At 40.9% G+C, this 24552-nt stretch overlaps 1 protein-coding gene across 3 annotated transcripts in view; it reads right to left on the bottom strand.

Moving 5' to 3' along the window:
• The window catches only part of LOC119646429 (segmentation protein cap'n'collar), a 332005-nt gene that overhangs the window by 187926 nt on the left and 119527 nt on the right, over nucleotides 1-24552 (bottom strand). For 2 of the 3 annotated variants that reach the window (XM_038046878.1, XM_038046877.1), the window contains 2 exons: nucleotides 15406-15573; nucleotides 7985-8063 (listed from right to left, as the gene is read on the bottom strand). In XM_038046878.1, coding sequence (XP_037902806.1) covers nucleotides 7985-8063; nucleotides 15406-15573 — 247 coding nt within the window. Of the gene's footprint in view, nucleotides 1-7984; nucleotides 8064-15405; nucleotides 15574-15892; nucleotides 16050-24552 lie in introns of those variants that run through there. The other variant, XM_038046879.1, reaches the window with a different exon arrangement.

Below are 24552 nucleotides of genomic sequence, written 5' to 3'. Positions count from 1 at the left end.
ATAGCTTTTGTAAAATCGATCAAATCCAGCTGCAACGGGGATCTAAACTCTGTACACTGCTCCACAATGGATAAAAGATTGAATTTTCATAGATTGTGAAGAAAGAAAAGTGGTGGCCGCCACCTCTCCTTAAACATTAATGTCAGGAATGATGGGGAAGGAAAACCGGTGGCCATCATCTCGCTTTGGAAAGTTATATCGCCTTAAGGTATGTACTTTGTATCATTCGGGGAAAGTTTAAATTTTCAAGCCGAAAAGGAAAAAAGGGATTGAGGAGGATACGTAGAAAAAAGAGAGAGGAATGTCTCCCATCTATAACCCTTTGCTTTGTATGTGGCTAACGAAGAATGCAATGGAAATTTATCAAATGCTTCAAGAGGGCTTTAAGGAGGAATGCATTTCGAAGACAGAGCTCCAAGTGGTATACACAATCTTCCCCCAAACCCAAAAAAGCGCGTATGAGCAAGTCTCGTATCGAAACAATGCTGATTGCCTTCTTCGATACCAGAAGAATCGTCCATTTTAAGTTTGTACCGCAAGGACAAACTGTCAACGCAGCCTTTTACCTGGAGGTGCTCAAGAGACTGAAATGATGGATCACATGCGTCAGGCTTGACATCAAAAACGTTTTCAAGCTCGACCACGACAATGCCCTTAGCCACACGGCCTTTGTCGTTACCAACTTCCTAACCCAAAACAAGACCCCCGTAGTGCCTCCGCCTCATTACAGCCCTGACTTGGCTCCATGTGATTTTTTTTGTTTCCACGACTGAAAAAAGAGCTCTAGGAAAAACACTGGGACTCGATGGAGAACAGTCAAGCTCAAGTTACAAGGTTCCTGAAAGGCATTGCAGTCGGGTGCCATACTGAAGAAGGGAGTAATTAGTTTCCGAAATACGTACATATATACTTCAAATAATATTTTCCGACGTGTTTTAACTATCAATTCGTGTTCGTTAGCCAAAGTTCATAGCCGTTGACGTTTTGATAGTAAAATAGTTTCGAGAAATTCATGTCAGCCCAAAATTTCTATCCTTTTTAGTCATAATTTACGGCACTCTTTGTGTGTATTCTTAGCCCTAGTTTAATGAATTCAATCTGAGTTTTAACTTAACGAATTTAACGACTTTAACGAATACAGCATTATGGTGGTTAGAATGGGATACTGACCTATAGGGGATGCAAGTAGACTTGGCATTCCCTACAATTGGCGGAAAAGAGAGAGAAACCCTCAGGCACTTTATTTACCATTGCTAAGCTCTAGGCACAAGGCAAACAACGCTGGCGACCTCAAACAGATCTCTCTGGTTGTTGGATGGGGGAGCTGAAATCCTCTAAATGCTATGGACTGCTCTGGAGATCTCAGCCAACTACATTCGGCTTCCCTTGCTCTTCCTCTGTAGTCACGGACTTAGGAAATTGTGACTTCAAAATAGGGCACCACTGCGGTAATTGGGCTCCTAGAAGCGGCCACTGACACCTACCTACCTACCAACTGCGAAACTATTGTTAAGAAGCTAGCCGTTCATTCCCGGGCTGGACAGATTCAATGGCAAAGCCTCTGGCAAATGACCACAGACTATTTCTTTATAATTTGAACCCTAATAGTATATTAGTAGAAAAGGCGCTAATATTCTGGCGATTGAAGAAACAAATGTGGTTTGGTAGTAAAATGTACTACGAGCGAATCCACCAACATCGAAACGTCTTCAGGATGCAGAGAGTTTAAAGTCATATTCAGGATAAACAACAAAATTAAATCTAGCATTACAGACTTCAAGTAAAAAAAGCTAACAAATTTGTATCACAAATTAACTGCCACAATTCGGAACATCCGCACACAAATGGTGCTTAAAACACCTTGGTAGAAACTCTAGACATACAGCCCGCATACGATAGTGATATACATAGTTCTGGCTAATTTCAACGCAAAAAGTCGACATAGCACAGCGCCCCTGCCCCACCAAAGGATATGAAAGAAGAGTCGTTCTAAGAAAATTCGCGATTGACATTAGAGGAATACTACTGAATTACCGAACTCAATTCCTGACGTAAAGGGCACATTTCTCCGTCCAAAGTCATAAGCTAGACATGTCATGGTATACAAATAAAAGACACCAATTAGACAATGTTGACCATTTTACAGATTCAATGACAGATTACTGCAGCATTACTCGCTAGTCTTCCCACTCTAGGTCATGAAATATACAATACAAAGTACTTATTCGCCCTTGCCTTTATCATAATCCACCAAAAACTAAGGAAGCTACAGTTGGCCGACCATGTCCAGCGTATCGACGATACTCGACTTCCAGAACTAACGATAACGGCCCAAATATAAGAGAATGCTATATGCAGGCCAAGGAGAAAGGGAGGAGATAAAATTGATGCAGACAGTAGGTCGATTCTCGGGTTTGCAAACAGGCAAACAAGTTTATAAGATCGAAACGGCTGGAGGAAGATGATGCTGGGGACTGAGCTATAGCGACATAGATGGTACAACTAGGGAATTAACAAAATAGACCATCCCCCAAGCCGCTATGTTCTAACAGTGATGTCCTTCACCTCAGGAACCTTCCAAAATGTTTCAGAGATTGTTCAAGATCAACCATCTATCGCCAATCCTAGTAGAGGCCCGATGAAATGAGTTTGGGGTATAGTGCCGACTATAAAAGACAATGAACGGAATCTTGCGGTAATGTGGACGAAGATATTACGTTGGACTAGTGGCGTAACACATCTGAAATGAGGATATCCTTGATCCATATTGAGTTGGTATGGTCACGTAATTCGCGTTAACGAGAATTCACTTGCCAAGATTGGTCGGAACATCGAAGTCGATGGTAAGGTCGGCCGAAATAATGGTGGCTTGATACGCTGGATAGGGATTTGAAAGCCTCGCGATTGAATCCAGATCAGGCTTTTGATGGAACTAAATGGTGAAATCGATCATGACGAGCACACCCCGCTTGTGAACGGGACAAAGGTTGAAGAAAAAGAAGAAGAAGAGGAATGCATGTAAGTAGAAAAAAAAATTTCAATATGCTTAGGTTCGTTGATTTGCAACACCTACCATAAATCGATGCTTTCGCTTACTAACGAACCATGAATAATACACACAGATAATGTCTTCAAAATAGTGTTTTTCAGCTCATTTGATGACAAATTTTCAGAGAGTTTATTACCATATCAAACACTCAAAACACATCAAAAAGCTTAATACTAGGCGATTAGACCACTAGTATCTATGGCACTTATGCTGGCCTCGGTCACCGTACATCATGTCTGTGGTATCACCACAACATAGGATCTAGTTTTCCAGCGAGCTTGTGATCCTATCCTGAACAGAAAAGCCACTTTTCAATACATGTTGATTTCATAAGGTTCATGGTAATCCTGCAGTAATGCCATCGAAATTTCACTTAGGAGTGGGAAAAGAGGATTGCCCATCGCTACGCCTGAGGTGTCTTGAAACATCAGGCGACATCAGAATAGTGGAAAAAGGCCTAACAATATGCGAGGTTTGCCTTTCTTGGATATACTAATCAAATGTTACAACGGACAACTTTTTTTCACGGTCACTTTTATAGTTACCAACATAAAATGGCAACCTATGGGATAATGATCCACCGCCACCTGGCAATTCCACTGGCAGAGGAAGATTTCGACATTCATAAAGAATATATTATGGACATTGTAAGGAAGGACAAGTACAACAGCACCACCATAGAAACGATGATCCGGAGACATGTACGAAGGATAGAATGGAGTAACTTCAATACATTGTACAGCCAACAATCGACTTCTACCCCACTAAAAAGATCAAGCGTCACCTTTTTAAATACGTCACGGCATATGCAACGCTCATTGAAAAGGTTCAACGTACAATTGGCAGGATCAAGTTGAATATACCAGCTAAAATCTCAGCTTTCCGGGGAAAAGGACCGAAAAAGATGAGATGAACGGTATTTATAAAATCGCTTGCACAGATTGGGTGGTGTATATAGCGGCCAGACGAAAAGGCTGGTAACCACTAGATTTAGGGAGCTTATGAAGGAGACAGGAGTAGTTATCAAGTACTCCCGAAAACCCAAAAAATCTATGATAGCTAAGCAAGTGCTGGAGTGCGGTCATAAAATAAGCACTGGCGATCTGCAACCAGTTAAGAGCAGACTTGTAGCAATGATGAAGGGGGTTCCTGAAAAATCGTTAACTGCAAGGTTAATAAATAATACTAGCAAAGAACAAAAGCAAATTTTAATTATTTCAAACCTAACAGTAAGCCTGGCGGCTCTAGCTCGTCCACTTTAAAACTCTTTAGGCACCGAGGCATTTTATTTGATTGTTTTGAAACCAAAGTAAGTTCCCTCGTGGTATAAACGAACTGTATTTTGAGGGTCTGCTTCGTCGTATACAGTTCGGTTTATCCAATTTGAGATGCAGTACAGTACTGAATTGATGGTTGAATCAATTCGGGAGCCAATGTTCCTAGTACTGCAATACATCCTGTCAAAAAAGTACCGAGAATCGAGCATGTAAGAACCCCATCAAAAGATATTTCCGTAGCCTACATAACGACGAAATCTGTGAGCGATACCATCGTTTGGTTGTGGATAAAATCCGGCTCAATAGGGCGCGGTGGGCGGGTCACTTAATCCGTATGGATGCCGATGACCTAGCCCGGAAAGTCCATATCTATGATAGAAACCAATATCTATGGTACATCCTGCCAGACGCCAGATAGCTTTTAGGGATATCGCATTGGTGGACCTCGGTACAAAATCGGGATGTCTGTTCCTTATTAAGGCAGGCCTAAAGCGGATACTGGTTGTTGCGCCGTTGATGATGATAATGCTGAAAGATATTGTCAAAATTATTTTTGTGTCCAAGTTGGCGCAATTGTTTTCTATCCTGATGCAGAGTTTGACCAGGATCTTTCATTTCTCAAGTGAAAGAATTTGTCCCAAAATTTAGTATTACAAATAGAATTTCAATGCTCAAATTGTTGCAGAAGGCTTACGAGGAATCGTAAGCGTATGTTTTATATCCAGGCAGCACTGGTAGATAATAATTTGAGTAGTACCAAAGTTTTGTCGTCGTTTGAAGGTCAAGCTGTATGCAATGATCATTGAATACATCCTTGATTCGTCTGTTTTACCAAGGGGACTTATCCTATGGGCCAATTTCTCCCAGTTGTAGCATGGATACTACGCTACGTTAACCAGTTCTAGTTGGAATGTTTTCAATTCACGCCTAGCTGGCATTAAGGACGCTTGGGGGAGCGTATGCCATATGACGAGATTCCAAGAAGAGTTGGTGCTTACATTTGGTCGACCCCAAAGGATAGTCTGCCTTTCATACACCTTTCTAATTAAAAGAGCTTGTAGGCTCTGAATAAGTTGAACCAACAAATATAGTTTGAAATCAGGTATGTTAAGGTCACGGTTTTCTTATTTTTAAAACTATATGATGACCTTGATCGAGTCAATAAGACGATCGACGATGTCCTTCAGAACACTGAGGGTACCAAATCAATCGAAGTGTGGCTTGATTAGCTCGCGAGTTGTCTACACGGAGGAAGATGTCGGCGTCACTTTAATAAAAAGGGCATGGATTGAAGGAGATCCAATTCGGGATTAAGCGGTGTTATTTCAGAAGGGGCCCACTTTGAAGGCGATACAACAAATTTGAATGACCAATTTCCAGTTCTTTTTGGCAGAATATATTATCAGAACTGCTCGCTATCTTAAATCATTAAAAATGGTTGGCCAAAATAACGAAAGTATTTGATACTCTATGCTTCTCCTTGATCTTGGTCAGGAGATCACCTAACTGATACGGATACTACTGTATAGTGTGCTACATCAAAAAAGGAAGTAAGGAATCTCACTTTTCAATATAAAATCAAACTAGAGATAATAACCATTACACTACACTTTCCTCATGCCAAAGGTAACGGCTCAATCAATGCTCATACAACACTTCTTGTTGAGATGCGGAAAAAATGAAAGTATATTCTTTAGAATACCCGACAAAATCCCCGAAAAAAACTGAATAACTTACAAACAATATAGACAAAATTGGATTTATATCCATTTCAACAGCCTTCCCTTCAATAGTCTACCTATATACAATAATAATAATAACGAATAATAAATCGAATATAGGAAAAACTCAACTCCTGTCAAGGACTAGCTATCTATAAATGGAATAGAATCTACGCTATGCCTGCGATAGATACCATAGTGCATAAATAGCGCAAACAACACACAATCCATCCAAGAAAGGAATACCGAAAAACCTCTATGTTTAAAAGGAATTCTTTTTGTTCTTTCCCGGGGCAATCATTGTCGTCGTCGCCGTCGTTCCCGTCGTCAGAACATGAGGGACTTAAAATGTTATCCGGCCCAGGGGAGGAAATTCGCTCTGTAATGGTCGAATCATTTTTCATCCCGAAAAAGAAACCCTGAAGCGCAGTGAAGCAAGGATGGGCCGTATTATGGTACGTATATTAGGCATCCACGTATAGAGAGGGTATCATATTTTAAGGGAGAGCGAGAGGGATTAGTATGCGCAATAGCGTTCCAAAAAGATATTTTATATATCTTTTCATCGATTGGTCTTCTCATTCACTTGGTCTGGTCGAAGGGAGACGGGCTTTCCAATCCTGGTGACTGCGTATAGAAAATTTGGCTAGGGAGCGGAGGAATCAGAGGAGAGAGCATTTTGGATATGTTCTAGGTCGATCATCTTAAAGCTATTTTCGGTATTTTTTAGAAGAAACTCTAAGCTCTAATCTTAGGAAACGTTGTCCAAGTTTTCCGAAAGCCAATTCTGAAAAATATCAGTACAAAAACAGGGAGTCCCTATCCCAGTTAAAATATAAATCACATCGCGATTCGACTACTATATCAAAATATTACGAAATACAGCCTTTCCCCCAAGCATAACCACGACCTCTATCGCTATTTGAATTTCTTTCCAATCCAAGTGAGTAGCCTAAGACCATCTTCAAGTGGATAACGTTACAATTGAAGATAGATTATGATCCCCCTTGAAATTTCCGTCAGTGAAAGATGAACTATGTTAGTCGCATTCGATATGGTTTGTGCACCAGTTTGGCTCACTGAATGTATCTGTTTTTTTTCTGTCTGTTTATCCCATGGCTCAGATATTAATCCCAGTCGCCGCCATATTTTCATATTTTCTGGATCAGGCCACCTCTTTATTTCTCACCGCAAAATCCATAGTGGTCGACATAGTTGGTGTCGTTGTTGTTGGATCAGTGAAGAGGAAGAAATCAAATAAATATCCAACCTAGGTATCCCGCTGTGCGTTTTAATCGAAAAAAGAAAATTAAACAATAACAAAAATATCATGGCGATATGTGGCTGTGATTGCCTCGGTTTTTGGCTATTTATATCTTAGATTGGAAACTGTATTTCCGATGTGTTTTATATAGGTACAGATAAAAGATACTTTTATGTAGTTTACTTATTACTTGAATTCAGGTATCTCTGCTCCTTGATTTCTTAACTATATTACTACAGTATTGTGTCGAAAATTAGATTAACGATTTATAGTTCAAGGCAGTGAACCACTTTACACTATTTTGGAGACAATTTTTGAATATATCAAAGATATTGAACAATTTTTATGATCTTTAATCCATGGCAACTTTAACTTTGGTTGAGGTGGATTTTTACCCAAACTAATCTGCTTTAGCACTTCATTTTGTACCACATTTTGGTCACATACTATTCCACAGATATCTAACACTACAAAATGCTTCCGACGTCGATACCGCAGTTCCATTTTAAGATAAATTAAAAGTGCCGCTCATTGTGACTTTGCTTGATTAAATATTTTCTTAGAAAAATATCTATAACACTCAATTTTCACGCTCTCTATTGTTTTTCAGATACTTTTTCGGATAATTAAGTGCATGTAACAGTAAAAAGATTTTTTGAAAGCAGTTACTTACCTGTCTCATTATCAATGGTGAAAGGTATTCCAGCCCATTCATCGTCCAAGTCATCTTTTCCTTCATCATTAAGCTTTGACTGGAAAATTATGAGATAAATGCAAAATTAAGATAATTTTTCAGTAAAATTTTAGGAAAGACCAATGACGACTGTTATCTGTTCGGAAACGCGATTTACTTCCTTATTTTACTACTTTTTGTTCAGGAAGTCACATTAAAAACAAGATGTTCAGTCAACCGCTTCAAGTATCTTAGCGAACTTTTAAAAATGAGCTAATCCAATCTGGACCAACGAACATCATCGCTGTTTACAATAGTTTAGTAGAATTTGATGGTGAATGCCGAATCCTGTTAAAACCAATCCATAGTCTGCCGATTTATCTAATTCTTTAGTAGCCACCGATCCTATGTAACACTTCTTGTCACACCACGTCCCTCTCGATCAATGCGATACAAATGTGCTAGGTAATCCTTAAAGTCTTCCGAGCGCACAGTAAGATGATTTTTCAGCACGAGAACTATCGACCAGTTTGCGCGATCACTCCAAACCTCTGTATTTTTTGCAAGGATTCCGATAAGGAAATCTACTCCACCTATCGTACTCCGAAAGCGCAATCTGTCAAATTCAACGGAAAAAAGAGCTCTTACTGAACCAGCAAAGAACCGCTTCCCGAAGTACCATTCTTATCCACTATTATGAGAAGCTGAAAGAGAAAATAGAACCACCAAAAGTAGTAACTCGTCCAGAAAGGAGAGACGCCTTCGAGCCTGAAATCATAAAAAGAGGGGAAAAAGAAATTGGGAGATCTGAGCCGCATGATTCACCCATATTGGGAAAAAACGTTGATGAAATGATCAACCAGTCGCCGACGCAAGTTTTTTCACCCTTAAAGATTTCATTTCAAGACAAGGACAGAGGCTACTCAACCAGTGTGGATTGGTCTTGAAGAACGTGAAAATTGTCACCATCGTGCAGCAAAATCTCTCCATGAACGTTAAAAATCACATAATGGAAAAGAAGTATCTCTTCTCCTCCTCAGAAGATGGGCAGAACGTGGTCACCGGAGATGGAAAAGTACAGAAATCTAGTGATTATGAAAAAAGAGGAATTCTAAGGACGAAAATGCAGAAATAACAGAGTAAAAGAGGGAGGAAGACGGCTACGATTTCGTACCAGGGCAGAGGCAACTCATCAGACGCGGCCTCAAGTGTGCCCTGGGAGCAGCGTGACCGAAGCGGCTCGCAGATGTTATATGCGTCCTTTTATAATTCGCAAAACACGACAAGGGCGCGAATTATATTTAACGTAAATCCGCCCACAGTTCAGACCAAAGCTTGGCCGGAGCTAGAGGCTTTTTTTTAGGAATCTGGGAGTCCTAAGTCTGTATCCACTTGATGTCGGACCGGACCAAATGGAGAGCAACTTGCCCCTACTCTTTATGGTCCACGGACTCCTCTTTTTGAGTTTAACACCCAAGGTTCAAAAAGTAAAAGGGGAACGAAGACGGCTACAGTTTCGCATCGGTCCGGTTTTAGGTCCAATTCCTAAAAACAAACAGTGAGTTTGATAACATCCGAAAAGATTCCACCATAAAAAATTTCAAGCCTTAAGCTGCTGCGATCGGCGCATCGAACTTAAGTAGAGAGCTGACAAGAACACGTTCTGCGAACCACCCCAGATTATCCTGGAGACGAAAAGTTCCTTCCCGTTTCGGCTAAGCCATGGATATGGAATTTTCGAAAAACTGGCGGCGGAAGCGGATGGGTACACGATTCACGGACGAAGCATCAACGTACTACCTGTAAGTCACGCTCGTGCACTATTTAACCTCCTTGGAACTGTCGTTAGATTTTACATTACGGGGCCGGTTACCAATATTTTGTTCTTCTTCTGTCACTATCGATCGGCTCTTCCTTTCTGCTGTACGGACCTCTTTTTGGACGTGTTGTTACTGATGTAACTACTTCCTGCCATTCATCTTCTGATTACAGTATATGCTCCACCCAGCGAATCCCGCACGGAATGCTGGTTCTAGACGCCGCGAAGCGACTGCAAAAGAATATTACAACCTCTACATCTTCTTCCTGTCCTGGGCAGGTTAGATATACTTGCAAACCTTCGTGCCAAACCTTATATGTATTTGCAGCAGCCACTACGATTAGATAGTAAATGAGATAACTGGTAGCTGTAGTCTTCGTGGTGACGATTAATCTACATATCGATAATTGGAGTTAGCGTATGTATTCGCGGACCGAGCTATCCCAACCAGTCTTCTATCTGACAATTGATGTTGCCCTTTTCTCGTTGCTCTTCGTTTTGACACCGTCTTGGATTATCAATCTTCAGGACATCTCCTCAGCCAAGATATCTACCGGAAACAAACTAGCGCTGCGTTATTCGATATCGTTCAAAAGCCGACAATTACAATTACAAGGCCGATATATTGTACATCCCATACAGAAGCGAGGTACAGTAAGGCAGAGATAATAAAATGACTGACATAGCATTAATGGGATCGCCACCTACAACACTGATGGTTTTTTCACTATGTATTCCATGTGCATTTTAAATTTGTGTCTACTGTTGAGCTTTACTCTTAAAAATTTTATAGCCTCCTTGCTTCTAATCGTCTGGTTTCCAACTGATATCTTGATGTATTCTTTTGGCTTATCAAAACGTCTTGCGTATTGTGATGTGGTAATACTAGTCCGGAACTTTCAAATCAGCCCGAGATATTCCAGATTGCTGCTATTTGAATCTAGTGACTGCGTTTTGCCATGGTAACCATAGCAATGTCATCGACGAAACCAACTGCCTTTACTCGTTCTGAGAGAGAGAGGTAGGCGTGGCACTTCATTGCACATATTTCACAAGAGTGGACCCAGTAGTGATCTCTGATCGATCCTGGCTGAGTAGGGTATCTCAGCCTTTTGCGTATTTGAGCTTCCTGTCAGTGAGATGTACACTCAGTGACGTGTTCATGCCTCTCTTGACTACCAACGCCGTCTCTCGATTTTATTGCGCTGACGGTGGAGTTGCTTCCCCTGAATCCAAACGGCATATCGGAGAAGGCTTTTTGGTTGTCAGCTGTTTCCAGCATTCAGTTGGCAAGCATTTCTTCAAGGATCTTTTCCATCGTAATGGTTTTATGATCAACGATGTTTAGGTCGATAGTTTCCTTTTGATAATAAAACTGATGAGTGAAATGATTAGAAGCCGGCGTTGCTTCTCAGCGGCCAATATCGAGATAGAGGCTTACCATCATAATATTACAGTGCATGTGGCATTGATGCTAACTGGGCTGGAGATATCGTAAACATATAAATGCGGAGCCATGGCAAGAGAACAGCAGAGAAAGAAGATCATATTAGGAACAACGCGGGAAAAAATCCTTGGTCCGGATCTCGAAAAGCTAAGCGCATCACACCACTGGGATATGACAAGTTGAACAAACTCACTGCACATTAGGAATGATATTGCCACCAGTCAAGTCAGTCAGTCAATTTATGGATGATTGAGCACGGATTCTCTCTCTCACAAATTTTAAAGAAAACCGAAGTTGTCATCTTGATCAAAAATGGGACCTTCACAGTCCTTCCTATGTAAGTTGATGGGATCATTACTGGATTTCACCAAATGTAGTAATGTGGAATATCAAATGAAAGATCTCGATTAGTACTATAATAGTAATGGCTTCAGTTCTGACATTTAATACAAAAGGGGGAGGTCAGATGTTAGGAAGTGCTGATTTGCTTTACAGACCCATTCTCAAAAACTACCTACTCGAAAAATTTGAAATATCACAAAGCTGCCACTATACGGTGCCTAGGCTCCGAAATACCTTCCATGTCGATATCTGCTCAAATAAGGTTAATACAATGGAATCCCGATAATTCGCACATCGATTATTCATATTTACGGCTAATTCGTATAAATTTACCTGTCCCGACTTATCGTTTATTGCGCTACGCAATCTTCTTTTAGCTAATCTCTCTACTATCCTGCCAAACGCCTTTCCCAGTGGTTTGCATGTGAGCCTCCCAGAGTTAGCGTCAAACATTTCGAACGTAATGTATTGATGGTCGCTTTTCGACGATACCAGTGACTACTACGGGAATGTTATGTCGGGAATCCTGCCTTCGTTGCTTGGGTGCCGGAGTGTCAGTGTGGCACAAATATTTAAAATTACGAGTCCCGTCTTTACGCCATCTCCAGCATCTTGAGTCTGGATGGGATATATCATATTCAAGTAATATTAAAGTCTCTAACACCGCAATCCGGCGTGCCTAATGCAACGTGCTCCATTATCTCTTTCGATGTGAGATAGACGATCAAATACGTTATCATTAAACACTGAATCCAAACGAAGTCATCCCCCGAAGATGGATATCGTTTCAAATTCAAATATAATGACAAAAGAAATTGCGATAATCTAACGAACATCCTGCGTGGCCGGAGACCATCAAGAGGGAAGAGCTATTCCAAAAACCTAAAAAAAGGTGGTGGAATTGTCCGTAAAGGTCCGTTCGCAAATTCTGAAGTTCTATCGAAGTGCTCCTTTGGCACGTGCTTCTATAGGTTTTTGGAATAGCTCTTCCCTCTTGGTCGTCAGGATTTGGTCTTTTGATCGCGGGGTCCAACATTTCCTTCTTACAGGGTCTGCTGCAGTTTAAGGATTCACCAGATGACCGTACCCAAGGTGCATCCGAATATTTCGGCAGCTGCTATAAAACTGTAGGGAAGACAAATTGGTAGAGTTACTACATCCTGGGCTGAGGCCCGATGTTCAGAGATAACTTCTCTACTTTTCGGCTAGCACGGTTTGCAAACTGCGCAAGTTAGTGAAGCAAAGCGAAATTTTACAGGAGCGTCTCTCAAGCAGACTTTCTAAACAATTCCACAGCTATTCTGTTGAATCTGAAGAGAGGGTTGACATAAAGTACATCTCAGGAGTTTTGTTTGAGAATCTCAGCAAATCGTCAGTCTTAGATTAGGATTATGACTAAGCTTCTGCCGGAAATTCCGGCAGATTGGATATTGTTCGAAGACTGTTGGTGGGATCGTAAAGTCTTTAGTTGTAGTTGCAGGCTACCGAACACACCCAAGCCGCCATATAATAAATTTAGTGGGCTAAACTTTGAGGTCCTTTGCTTGAGCGACGCCCAGGTTACGACCATCCATGTCTTCCAACTGGTATTTAACCGTTCGTCGCTTTCACGATCTGATCCTGTTTTGCATTATACCGCTTTGCTGCACTGCTTCAGTTGAAGAGCCGTTTATACACGATATCTCCGACCTGAAACCCACGAGCTCGGTGATCACAATTTATGACCCCTCTCCGGCGTCTCTCTTGCTTGGAGGATGAACCGTTGCTTTCAGAATAGCAAGTTTATCCTGGGAACAGACTTCCAGGTTTGCATCATGCAAGGCGTTTAATTATCGTAAAAGAGCATAGATACTCCCAAGGATGTCCTTGTTTTGCCCTAAAAGACGTGATAGGAGAAGTCCCTTACGAGACGTGTTTTGCTGAACGAAGTGGAAGTGTCATGGCTGACAGCTTGTTATTCCAATCTCTTTAATCAGGACCGAGCGGCCAACAGTGAGCAATTTACTCTCTCCGTATCTCCGATGCATTGGCCTGCGGGGAGTATAAAGCAGTGTAAATGCCTTTGATGTCTTGCAAGTTTCACAATTACGAATGTAGTCTTTAACCAGTGGAACCATTTTGGGCCAATAGAAACACAACCGCAGTCTACCCAATGTTTTACAAACCCCCATGTTGCACCGGAAAGAAAACGTGAATTTTTGTGCAATGACACGTAAGAGATCGGAGTGCTCATCGGACTCCCCCCCCCCCCCCCACATTCCCGAGCAAGGCGTGCACTTCGCTGGAGCTTGAACATTTACGGTCAATTTCACCATCTTTTTTAGGTTTTTTGGGATAGCTCTTCCCTCTTGATCGTCTCCGGCCAACCAGGATGGCGCCAATTTCGATTTTGTCATTACACATTCTTCCAGTACTGATATCGTCGAAAAGTTACGTTTTCCTTGGAGATGACAGTATGTTACTCTCCATCGAACCAATCACATCGTTTTGCCATATTGGTTCAGCACTTTTTTCGGACACCAATGAAATAAAAGTCCAACTTGTAGAATACTACTTTGGTTGTTTCAGTTTTTGCACATTAAGTTTACGGATCCACTGCTCTGGCATGTAGTATGTTGAAGGCAGCCCTTTTCCCGACGGGAATATGAAAAAAATAATATAGCCGTCGAGTGATACCCACGTCTTTTTTTATATATTTCGATGTAGGAAGCAGATGGAACTTACGACTAGGTTACTACTGGTGGCGAAAGCAATACGCATGTGTTACCAATGGTAAATGCGAGACGTGCTTCTCTCTTTCCTCTCCCTTTGCCACTAATATAGAATCCCATATCCTTGTTCTTGCCCCCGAGACAATTCATTTCTTGGACTGCGAGGATATTGACGTTATAAGACCCTTCTGGAGAAGATCCCGTATTTTAATAATGGGATGGTATATTCTAAGACTCTATATCCCCTGTTCTCTTCTCTCTTCTTCCGTATTGTTATTTTATTTTGATATTCCATTTTCAATAATCCAAAAGGATGATACAATTTCTGAAGCTGAAGTTGTCGCCGTTTGACAGATCTAATTCGATACTGTATCTAGGTTTTGTAGAGAGACGTTGTCAGCGTTAGCCCCACCCCCGAAGTTTGTGTCGGTGTCATTGGTATCATACTTATCGTTAACAACCATTGATCCTCTTTGTAATGGATCATGGATCAGTGTTTAAGCAGTGTATCTGATGTATCCCTTTCTACCCGTGAAGGTCCTTACTAACTTCTTTATTTTAAATGTTTTGAATGTCCAGATATGCTGAGTTCATGTTCTGTATTGATAACTGAGAGGATCGCGATTTACTTTTGAGAAAATAGCTCTTTCAGTGTTTTCGTCAACTTTCGGAAATCTGAGCTAATCTCCTCTTCAAATGAACAGTATAAATCAAAACAGTTCAGTTTGAACGACATTGATACCGATAAAATTAGCTAAACGATATTTAACTCGTTGTTTTACGTCTCTAGTGTATTATTCCAGATTACATTTGGAATTTTTGTTGCAACACCCCTTTCCCGCCCCCTGTCAATCCTCTGATAAGATTTCTAAAGCTAGACTTATGGAAACTCGTCAAACCAATATTGATACATACTGTTTACATTCTGTCATGAATTTTGACACCCAAGCTCTCTCTGAACAATAGACAATATATTTCTGGCTATTCCGAAGCTTAACACTAAGCACCTTATCTCCGAACTATGATAACAGTCGTACGTTGAAAATGCAATAATCGAAAAAGATAAAGTGAATAATTAGTCGAACCAAATACTAGTACTCACCTCATTATTCTCATCTTTAAGATCCTGTAGAGCTTTCAGTTTCTCAGCTTCATCTTCCGAGTTTTTCGATGAACCTGGCTGAGGTGCCGATTTATCCGGTTTCGGGGGAGCAAGCGAGAAGCCAAGATCAACATCTTGCTTCCAGAGAACCTCAACTATTTCACTTTCCTAAAAAGAGAATAAAACAAGGATGAAATATGGTGGGAAAACTGGTGTACAAAAGAATGTTTTATTATTTATTTACGCCGGTCAAAAATGTTATATCAATACAGAAACACAATAATTATCTAATCTCGCCGGGTATGGTAATCGCTGCTGAAATTTATCTGGTTAATCTCAAGGTTTGAGTTCGTTTGGAATTTCACAACTCAGATAGTTCAAAATCAGCTAGAAGAGTTTAGATAGCTGGGCAATACGGAAATGCCGACCGGACGACTCATCTACCAAGCTTGGTCAGCTTCTCCTCCACCCACTAATCAATATTTACCTTCACAATGAATCTACAGTTCGCCATATTCTCTTTGCACTGCGATTTCTTCAGTTGACACTTTAGGTATTAGTTATTCACTCAATAGAAAACCGATTAACAACAATCACCTAAGCCTCCGTCCAATATCACCGCGATCTTATAAACAACTGACGACATTTAATTGTGCATATCTTTTTGTCAAGTAAAGTTGACCGTCGTGAATTCAGTCGGGGCTCGTCGATATGATAAGGAAATTTGTGAGTGCTATCTAAAGTGGTACTCGACTAGGGCATCATTCGCAAAATGATTAGAGGCGCCGATAGTTGTTGAGAGGCCTGTACTATCGCTGAAGATAGTGGTTTATTTGGGGACGATAATGCTCAATTACCTTGTGCAGTTTAACCCGAGAATATGTTATCACTTCGATTTGCGATGACAGAGAAGTCTTGGATCAGAGAGAAGAATTGAAGGTCGTGGCAACCTACTTACGTCATTCTGAGAGACAACTTATGCAACAGAGATTGACAGTACTAATTTCCAGGCTACCCTTCTTCCTGATTTTTGTTCTAGTTTGCTAGTTTTTTACTGAAATTTCCTCTTCTACCATCTTTCTAAAAATTTGGATAATCCTGAAGTCATACAACCCTACCAAATGCTGGTATGTCGGTATTACTATCGGTTATATCTTTATGGTATTTCTATGTACTATATATCTTGACATTATCTATACAAAACAAGATTAGAATGCGTGTGGTGCTAATAAACATTCGCTACCCTTCGCCCAGGTTTTACTCATTCATGAGCCAAAAGCGTGACTAATTTAACGCCGATGATAATAGACTTGCTAATATTTCAAGTTTAAGCTCAACGCGCCGAAATGCGCCACAAAATTTTGAAGTTTATATTATCCACACTATTTGCACAAAGTGAATTAACAGATTTTTTTTTACTTTTGTGGAATCTGTTTACTCGCAGACATATCTTGATAGGAAGCTTAATTTAGCAGCAGATAGTTCCATTCTGTTGGGGAAGCAGATAGAGATTGACAGATTGATATGATTGCTAACTGGGCTATCGTTTTAATTCGGTCGGTTTTTTAGTGTAGTCATTGTTGTGGGTGGTTCGTGGATGCGGTCCAGAAAGCTGGAAGTGAAGCCCAGATATGACAGACGCACCAGAAAAAAATGACAAATGATATCCAAATTTAGTGCCCATGAACATGGACATTTGAGCAATTTACATAATTATGGAAACAAGTTTTTAACGTATATCGCGCAGTGATCAAGTGCAATGACTTTAAAACCCCTGTTTTATGGGCATACTTTTACGAACTCACAAACTTAAAGGAAGAATCTTACCAATGACTCTGTTGAGATCTTTAAGTACCAATGCGTCCGATAAGAGGCAGATTCTATTGAGAAGCTCTCTTCTCTCTCTACGTGAATCGAAGTGGGCTCTCTACACTACAGCGACAGTATGTATTATACAGCATTGACCACTCTATTTCCACAGTAAAACAAATGCACTATTGCGGTCGAAAGAGAGCATCCTCCAACGGATATCCCAGTATAACAGGGGATGAGCTTACCATTGCCTGCGAAAAGGTAGGGGCGAAAAAAGCACCCGGGCTGGACGGAATACCGAACGTGGCTTTGAGAGCGGCGATAAAAGCAAGACCGAAGTGGTTCATTTCACTTTTAATACCTGCTTGGAAGAGGGCACCTTCCCAACTCAATAGAAAAGGTAAATGCTGGTGATGTTACCAAAAAGTATTAAATCACCTGGAGAGTCATCGTCTTATCCTCCCATTTGTTTGCTGGACAGTATTATATGCAACAGGCTGCTCCTAATTGTAGAAGAAGCAGGAGGCCTGTCCACACAACAATATGGTTTTCGCGCGGACCGGTCAACGCTGGAAGCTATCAACGCAGTAGTCAATCTGGCAGAGGAAGCAATTGCAGGTATAAGGTGGCAAGGTGGTATAAAAAAATACCGTGCCATCATCACCCTCGTGAGGAATGCTTTCAACTCAGTGCAATGGCAGCATATAATAAGATCGTTAAACCAGCTGAATGTTCCCTCGTATATTCAGCTAATCATTAGGAATTATTTCGTGGATAGAAAGCTCCCCTACGACACCGACGCAGGCCCAGTTGAATATTTGAAAACGGGCGAAGTGCCTCAAGGATCAGTGTTGGGCGCACTACTCTGGAATTTGATGTACGCACTTCTGGGCTACCCTTATCAGCTATGCAGAGGACATCGCAATTGTTATATTGAACAAACACTTGGAGGATGTTATCTGGGCATGTGAAATATCGGTTAGGCTCATCAAGGATTAGTTGTTATCACATGGATTAGATTTAGCGGAACACAAAATTGAGGCTGTACTGGTCAGACAAACGCCCTTAATGTTCAAGCGTATAGGAGAAAATTATCTTCAGTATATCGTCTGAGTGCATTGAGAGTCGCTAGCGCATTTCGAACAACGTCAGATGAAGCAGCTTTCGTAGTAGCAGGAATGCCCATTGATATTTTGACTGAAAAGATCTGAACACTATAAAATTGGAAAGCACATAGTGACCATAATGCCGAAGAACGACGACGAGAAGAAAGAGCGCGCACAATCAGGGTGTGGTAGGAACGTTGGGATAATTGTCATAAGGGGAGATGGACATACAGGCTGATTCAAAATATCCAGCGTCGGGCATCACAGGTATTTACATTGTTTTGGACATGACGGTTCTCCCTTCTGCCCTAAGTGTGTAAACCAACACGAAGGGCCCGCAGTACATACCCTTCGTATGTCCAAGATTTGCAAATGAGAGGGAACAGCTGCAACTTCTTTTGACAAGACGCGGAAGTGGAAACGATCATTCAGCAAATGCTCGAATTAAAAGAAACATGGAATGCACGAGGAGCTTCGAAGACTAGAGCGCTTACAAAAAAGCAGCAAGGAGCGAACAATTCTCACCATAGGAGTAAGCCAATAGGGCTTTCGCCCGCCCCACGATGTACTATCTCTAGATAGTTCCGTGGGTCATAGCGGGTGAGGAAAGGTGGTTTTAGTGGGTTAAAGTCTCACACTGTGGCTTTCGATGCTTTCCACCTCTATAACAAGAAGGACTGTAATTGATATTTATTAAGGGATTCTTTACTTTTCAGACAATTTTGATTTTTTTTTTTCAAAAAACATACACATAGCTCCAAAGCGTACCATTTCATCCATTACAAGAATAGTGTGCCTCGGGAACAATGTTGAGAAACTTTTGTTTCTCTATCCGACACACAAAAAGGAAATTGTGGGGCGGAATAAGCTGTCTTCCTCTGGTTCAAGTATTCGAAACCTAGGCAATATTGGATCCCACGTTGGGCGCCATTTGTAATGAGAAAGGATGTTCCTCTGATCATCTACAATCCATTTTTGTCATTGCAGAGGTGTCGCCCACTCGTTGGATTGGATCATCGAACTTTTTGTGATAAAAAACGAAATGACAACGATTTCTGTGAAGAAGTGCATGTACGACACATGCGGTGTCTTTGTCCTAGCAGTTTGTTCATTGCCAACACCGCAAAGGTTTATATGTACATTCTCACGAAACTGTTTCCAATAGTTCCTTCTAATTCTATGGTTGACCTGTGGTGAAGTGGACATCCTGCGAGAGCTCCTTCTGGTACCGACGCCCAGTAGATCTCCATAAAGATTAGCTGGTAGTGATTGTGAATACAGTAGTCGCTAACTTGCTAAACGGCTCTCCTAACCAATGTGGCGGCCACAGATGTCAATTCCAATGTAGACCCCCGGAGTCTTCGATGAAATATGTATAAGCTTCCATCAAACACGAATATACTCTAACTTCGTAAATGTTTCGAGCAAAACAAGATTTTTGATATTCGTGAAAAGTTCACGATAAAATCTCGCATTATGATTTTTCATGGTCATATCTCCTCCCGTGCAAAGCCAGAGTTTTCAGCATCTGTCCGAATTCGGAAAGTATATCAGTAGATGGAGCATGGCAGCTGTATATGTGGATTTCTTCCCCATTACACTCCTGAAAAGCTTAATCTTCGCAGGCCCATAGTGTTGTTCAACAAGACGGCATTTAGAGACGACCCACGAGGACACCCCGCAGCAAAAAAACATGTTACATCTTCTCCTATATCATCTAAACTGTATCGATCTGTGAATGAATGCCTTACATTCGGTGATGGGCGAATACTGACCCAATACCATTCTGACGGCTGCTGCCAAACTATCGACCCCATTTATTACCCGCCCGTTCAAACTATTAACATCGATACCGACTCGTTGTCCCCAGCCTTGACAAAACATTGATCAGGTCTTATAAGTGCACTAATTTTCCACCCACTTGCTCGTCGATCTTTGTAATTCATTCATATCTGAGACAATAAGATTCTTCTATCCAAAATTTTAGGAGTTCAAAAACTAGGAGTGTTGTTTTTAATTTATCTGGATTGACACTACAGTAACACGCTATCTACATATATCACACACAAATCCTCAAAAAATAGTATATCATTCTATTGTAATGAGGTATGCGCTGAATCCATTTTATGCTTTTCTGCCTTCCCCTATAGTTAACTTACTTGCCGAACATCGTTACTCTGTCTACACCTTCCCCTCAATAGCAGTAATTCCATTTCTTCTTCCTGTGGGTCTCTTCAGGACGCTATAATGGGCTCCTATTGTTCCTATTCCCTACCGACAACATCTTCTCTTTTCTCGACAGACCCTGCATGGTGTACGCTAATGACTGCCCTTCCCTGTAGTCTAACTTAGAGACTCTGGTGCACGGGTCATCTGTATAAAATCAGCAAATGTTATTCGATCGAGAATTCTTCCGCAGTTATCTTTTCCTATTCATTGGTGGACAACAATAGTTCATTCAAAGGCGTACGTGCAACTTTCGGGGCTCCATTGCAATGACCACTTCCAAGACATCGTTCAGCGTGCTTCCAAGACGTCTGATTTTATCTTGTGCTCTTCTTCAGATAATCTAGCCTCGATTAGTACTCAACTTCCTCATTAGAAATATACTTGAATATTGCTGGGTGATTTGGCCTTTCTTCTACAATTGTGACCGCCACGCTGTTGAAGTTGTGCGAAACATCGATTTACTGCTTCGAACCTTCTGGAATTTACCAACTTCGTTGTTAATGCCTTAATTCACTGCAGTAGACACATGCTATTTACACCGATTTCTCAAAAGTCGTTGCTACCATTAACAGCAATATTCTTTTCTCCAAACTGTTCCCAACCATCCTAAGGCTCTCCTCCAACCTGTCAAATTTTACCTGTAGATCTCATTTCCATGGTCACTCATCCCGTTGCTCCCCCCCTTTCTCTGGTGTTCCCCTAGGTTCTATACTTGGCCCCCTACTATTCCTATTTTTATTAATAACCTTCCCTCTATTCTCACCTGCCCGTGTTTGCTTCACGCAGATGACTTTAAATTATTTGCCCCTGTTCCGTCTTCGATTGACTGTGGGCTCTTGTAGTCCACTCTCCTCTCGCAACACGCTTAAACCCTTTCCAACTTCCTTTTCCTAACCTTTTGATGGATAACTCCTATCACTACCTACACTGACCTCTTTTCAAAACCGAGGTGTAATATTCGATGACACGTTTCATTTCAACTCCCACTTCGTTGACACTATTAATCGTACTTCGAGAATATCTGGTTATATCCTAATACATTTTGACTCCCTTGTTAGAAACATTCTTGAATATTGCTGTGTAACCTAGTCTCCCTTCAGCAACTGTGACCGTCGCGTAGCTCAACAGCTGCTTTCACTCTACGATATCGAGATTATACCGGTACTACAACGCCCTACACCTTGGGTCTATGGATCTGTCTCCTTCCTTAGTTTTAAGCGAAGCTAGGTCAGTTTTATTATGACACAATCTCCCGTACTACGATTTACAATACAGGCAGCATGGACATTTTTGAGATTCCCTTCGCGAATGTCGATATCTACTTTCCCTCCACTACTCCAAGACTATGTCAATAGTGCCACGCGCTGCCGCTTCCTAATTTTAAGCATTTCGTAAGTTGGCTACTTTCCCCTCATTTTCCAGCAGAGTTTCCGGATGCCTCAACGCGATTAAAGCTAGTGAAATCCCAAAATAATACTTAGGCATCTATATACTTCTAAACTGGTACCTCTATGTTCAATAATGGCCTCTGTTATCTTTGTCATAAATTTGCTGTCTTCTCGCAACGAAAGTCCCTGTAATACTGATAGGAGACGAAGACCTTCAGTGATACTAGAACTTTCAGAAACAATACTGGTAATTCTAAGCAAGGACTTATATTTGGGAGGGAAAAGAACTAGTCTTCGTTAAGCAAACAAGGAACAGTGAAGAGAAACAAAAAGTGGTTGCTGTGACCCAGAATGAATCCTTAGAGAGGAGGAATGGAGCGGATCCGCAACCGTCGAAAGAAACACGGTTAGAGAGGGAGGGAGCATGCGATGTAATGATTGACAGAGGAATGTTAAAAGAGGCAAGATTGAACGAAAGTTTCGTCTGATTAATAGGGACTGACTGGATGCTGTTTACAGGAACCTTCAACCACCATTTGTCGCTCTAGGTAAACCAGCTCTCTTTACGAAAGAGATTAGTCCAATATTAATTGCAAAAGTATCTTGAATACAATGCAATACACTGAAACTGTCAGTTTTTGCCGCCAGATAAACCGATTAGGTCCATCATGAAACAGGTTACTTTTCAGTTTGGCACAATTCTGACAAATCACTAAAATATGGAAGTCATGTTGGGGTAAGGACACAGCAAGGCAAATTACTGCCGAAGAACAGAGAATCCACAATGTTTGATAACAACAAAATTAGTGCACAAATTCAAGTAATACTTGGAAAGTGCAATATTATTAATGATAACAAATATTTCGATTAAGTGGCCTATAAGGACCGACTTTCAAAAAAGATTATGCAAACGGAGAAAACAACCTATTAGATGCAGAAGAATCTTCCTTTCCAACTTTTGATACAAATTTGATAGATAGCGATAGAGTTCATTCCCCTAAGGACCACTCTTTAATAATCTGACTATGCTTACTACTCTCCCAACTAACCTAGGGTAGACATATCTGTCATCATGCAAACGAAAATATGTAATGCGAAAACTTAGTGAAATCCAAAAAATATTTTAGAGAAATCCTCCCCCCATCATCATCAAGGAAAAGATGCACTCATCAGCACAAATTCAATAAAACTACAAACTCCGCAACTATGTGTAATCTGCTACTATATGTATTTGACTCCGTCGAAAGTTAAGTGTTCAACGGGCGCCTACCTATTTGCATGATAAAAAAATATCTTTGTCATTTTAATCTCCAAATAAGATACAAAAAATTCTCTACAAAGGAATTACAAATTGTACGACAAAAGGATTACAGCACTAATGGAGGATAAGAATGAAATTATCGTCGGATTCATCTCAATCTCCTGTCCATTCGCCTGAGACCTCAATAAGAGGTAACACCACAATTGAGGTAAGTCCTGAGGTCAGGAAAAAACCTCAAATTCAAAACTGAGTTCTTTGAATTTGATCATAAAGTTAAATGGATAAGCCAAACTCCTTTGAAAGGTCTTGGGACGACATTCAAAAATCCAGTCAGGTTTGTAGATAGATAACAGGTCCCTCAATTCACAGGTTCACCACATTCCCACTCAACTACCTGTTCTCAGCTGCAATCCTTGCACTTGCACCTTTTCATGTTGTGGTTTTCAGAAAGGATTATCCTTTCTTGATTTTTGCATATTTGGTCGGGTTATGTGGTTCTAACCACGTCCCCGGGGTACGAGTTCGTTGTTTTTGCAAGAGGCGTATAGGTGAGTCGATGATTTTATGATTTTTAGCGAGTGTTGATTTATGGCGTCCCATTCTCACCAGAACCCACAGACAATAAACAGTAGCGAAAGTGGCAGGTTGTAGGCGACTACCGTGGCACGGCTGATTTGTGGGCGAAGAAAAGAAATGCAAAAACTATTGAATAAATTACGACGCTAATTTGTGTTTGGGAAGCGAAAAAAGTGGTCTTGGGTGTTAGGGTTAATCAAGCAGAGTAATTGGGAGATTTGGGCAGAAAGGAAGGTGGGAATGAAATGTTTTTTGATGTGGAATTGAATGCGAAATCTACTTTATATAGAGACGTGACTTCATGTTAGTATGAACGAGTTGAAAACAGTTAATTAAAGGAGACATATTTGATGAGGAGCGATATTATGTTTAAAAACGTATAGCGTCTTGAAATTTGTGCCTGTGACACGAATATGACAAATGATGAATAAACCATTTTTTCTCTCCAAATCTTTTGGTCGATGAAAATGAGTATCTGACACTTGGTGATTGACATAAACTAGAGTCACATATGCTCGGAGTTTGCAAGTGATGAATGCCTTAGTTTGAAGTTCTGAGCTCGCTCTCCTCTACTCCCGACTTCTCATCTTTATCTTCAGCGGTTGTCCTGTTCAGAAACAGGGTCGACTCGTCTCGATTGATTGCGCTATTTTTTTTCGGCCATAAGCCTAATCTGGATGAGATCGAGAGGCGGTCAAATCACCATCTAGCATATCAAGCCATTGTTGTTTCGGCCAACCTTCTGATCGTTTCCCATTGACTTCGATGTTCACAC

This window comes from Hermetia illucens, chromosome 1 (assembly GCF_905115235.1).
Source record: "Hermetia illucens chromosome 1, iHerIll2.2.curated.20191125, whole genome shotgun sequence".
Lineage (NCBI taxonomy): Eukaryota > Metazoa > Arthropoda > Insecta > Diptera > Stratiomyidae > Hermetia > Hermetia illucens.
This window is presented reverse-complemented; position numbering and strand designations above follow the sequence as displayed.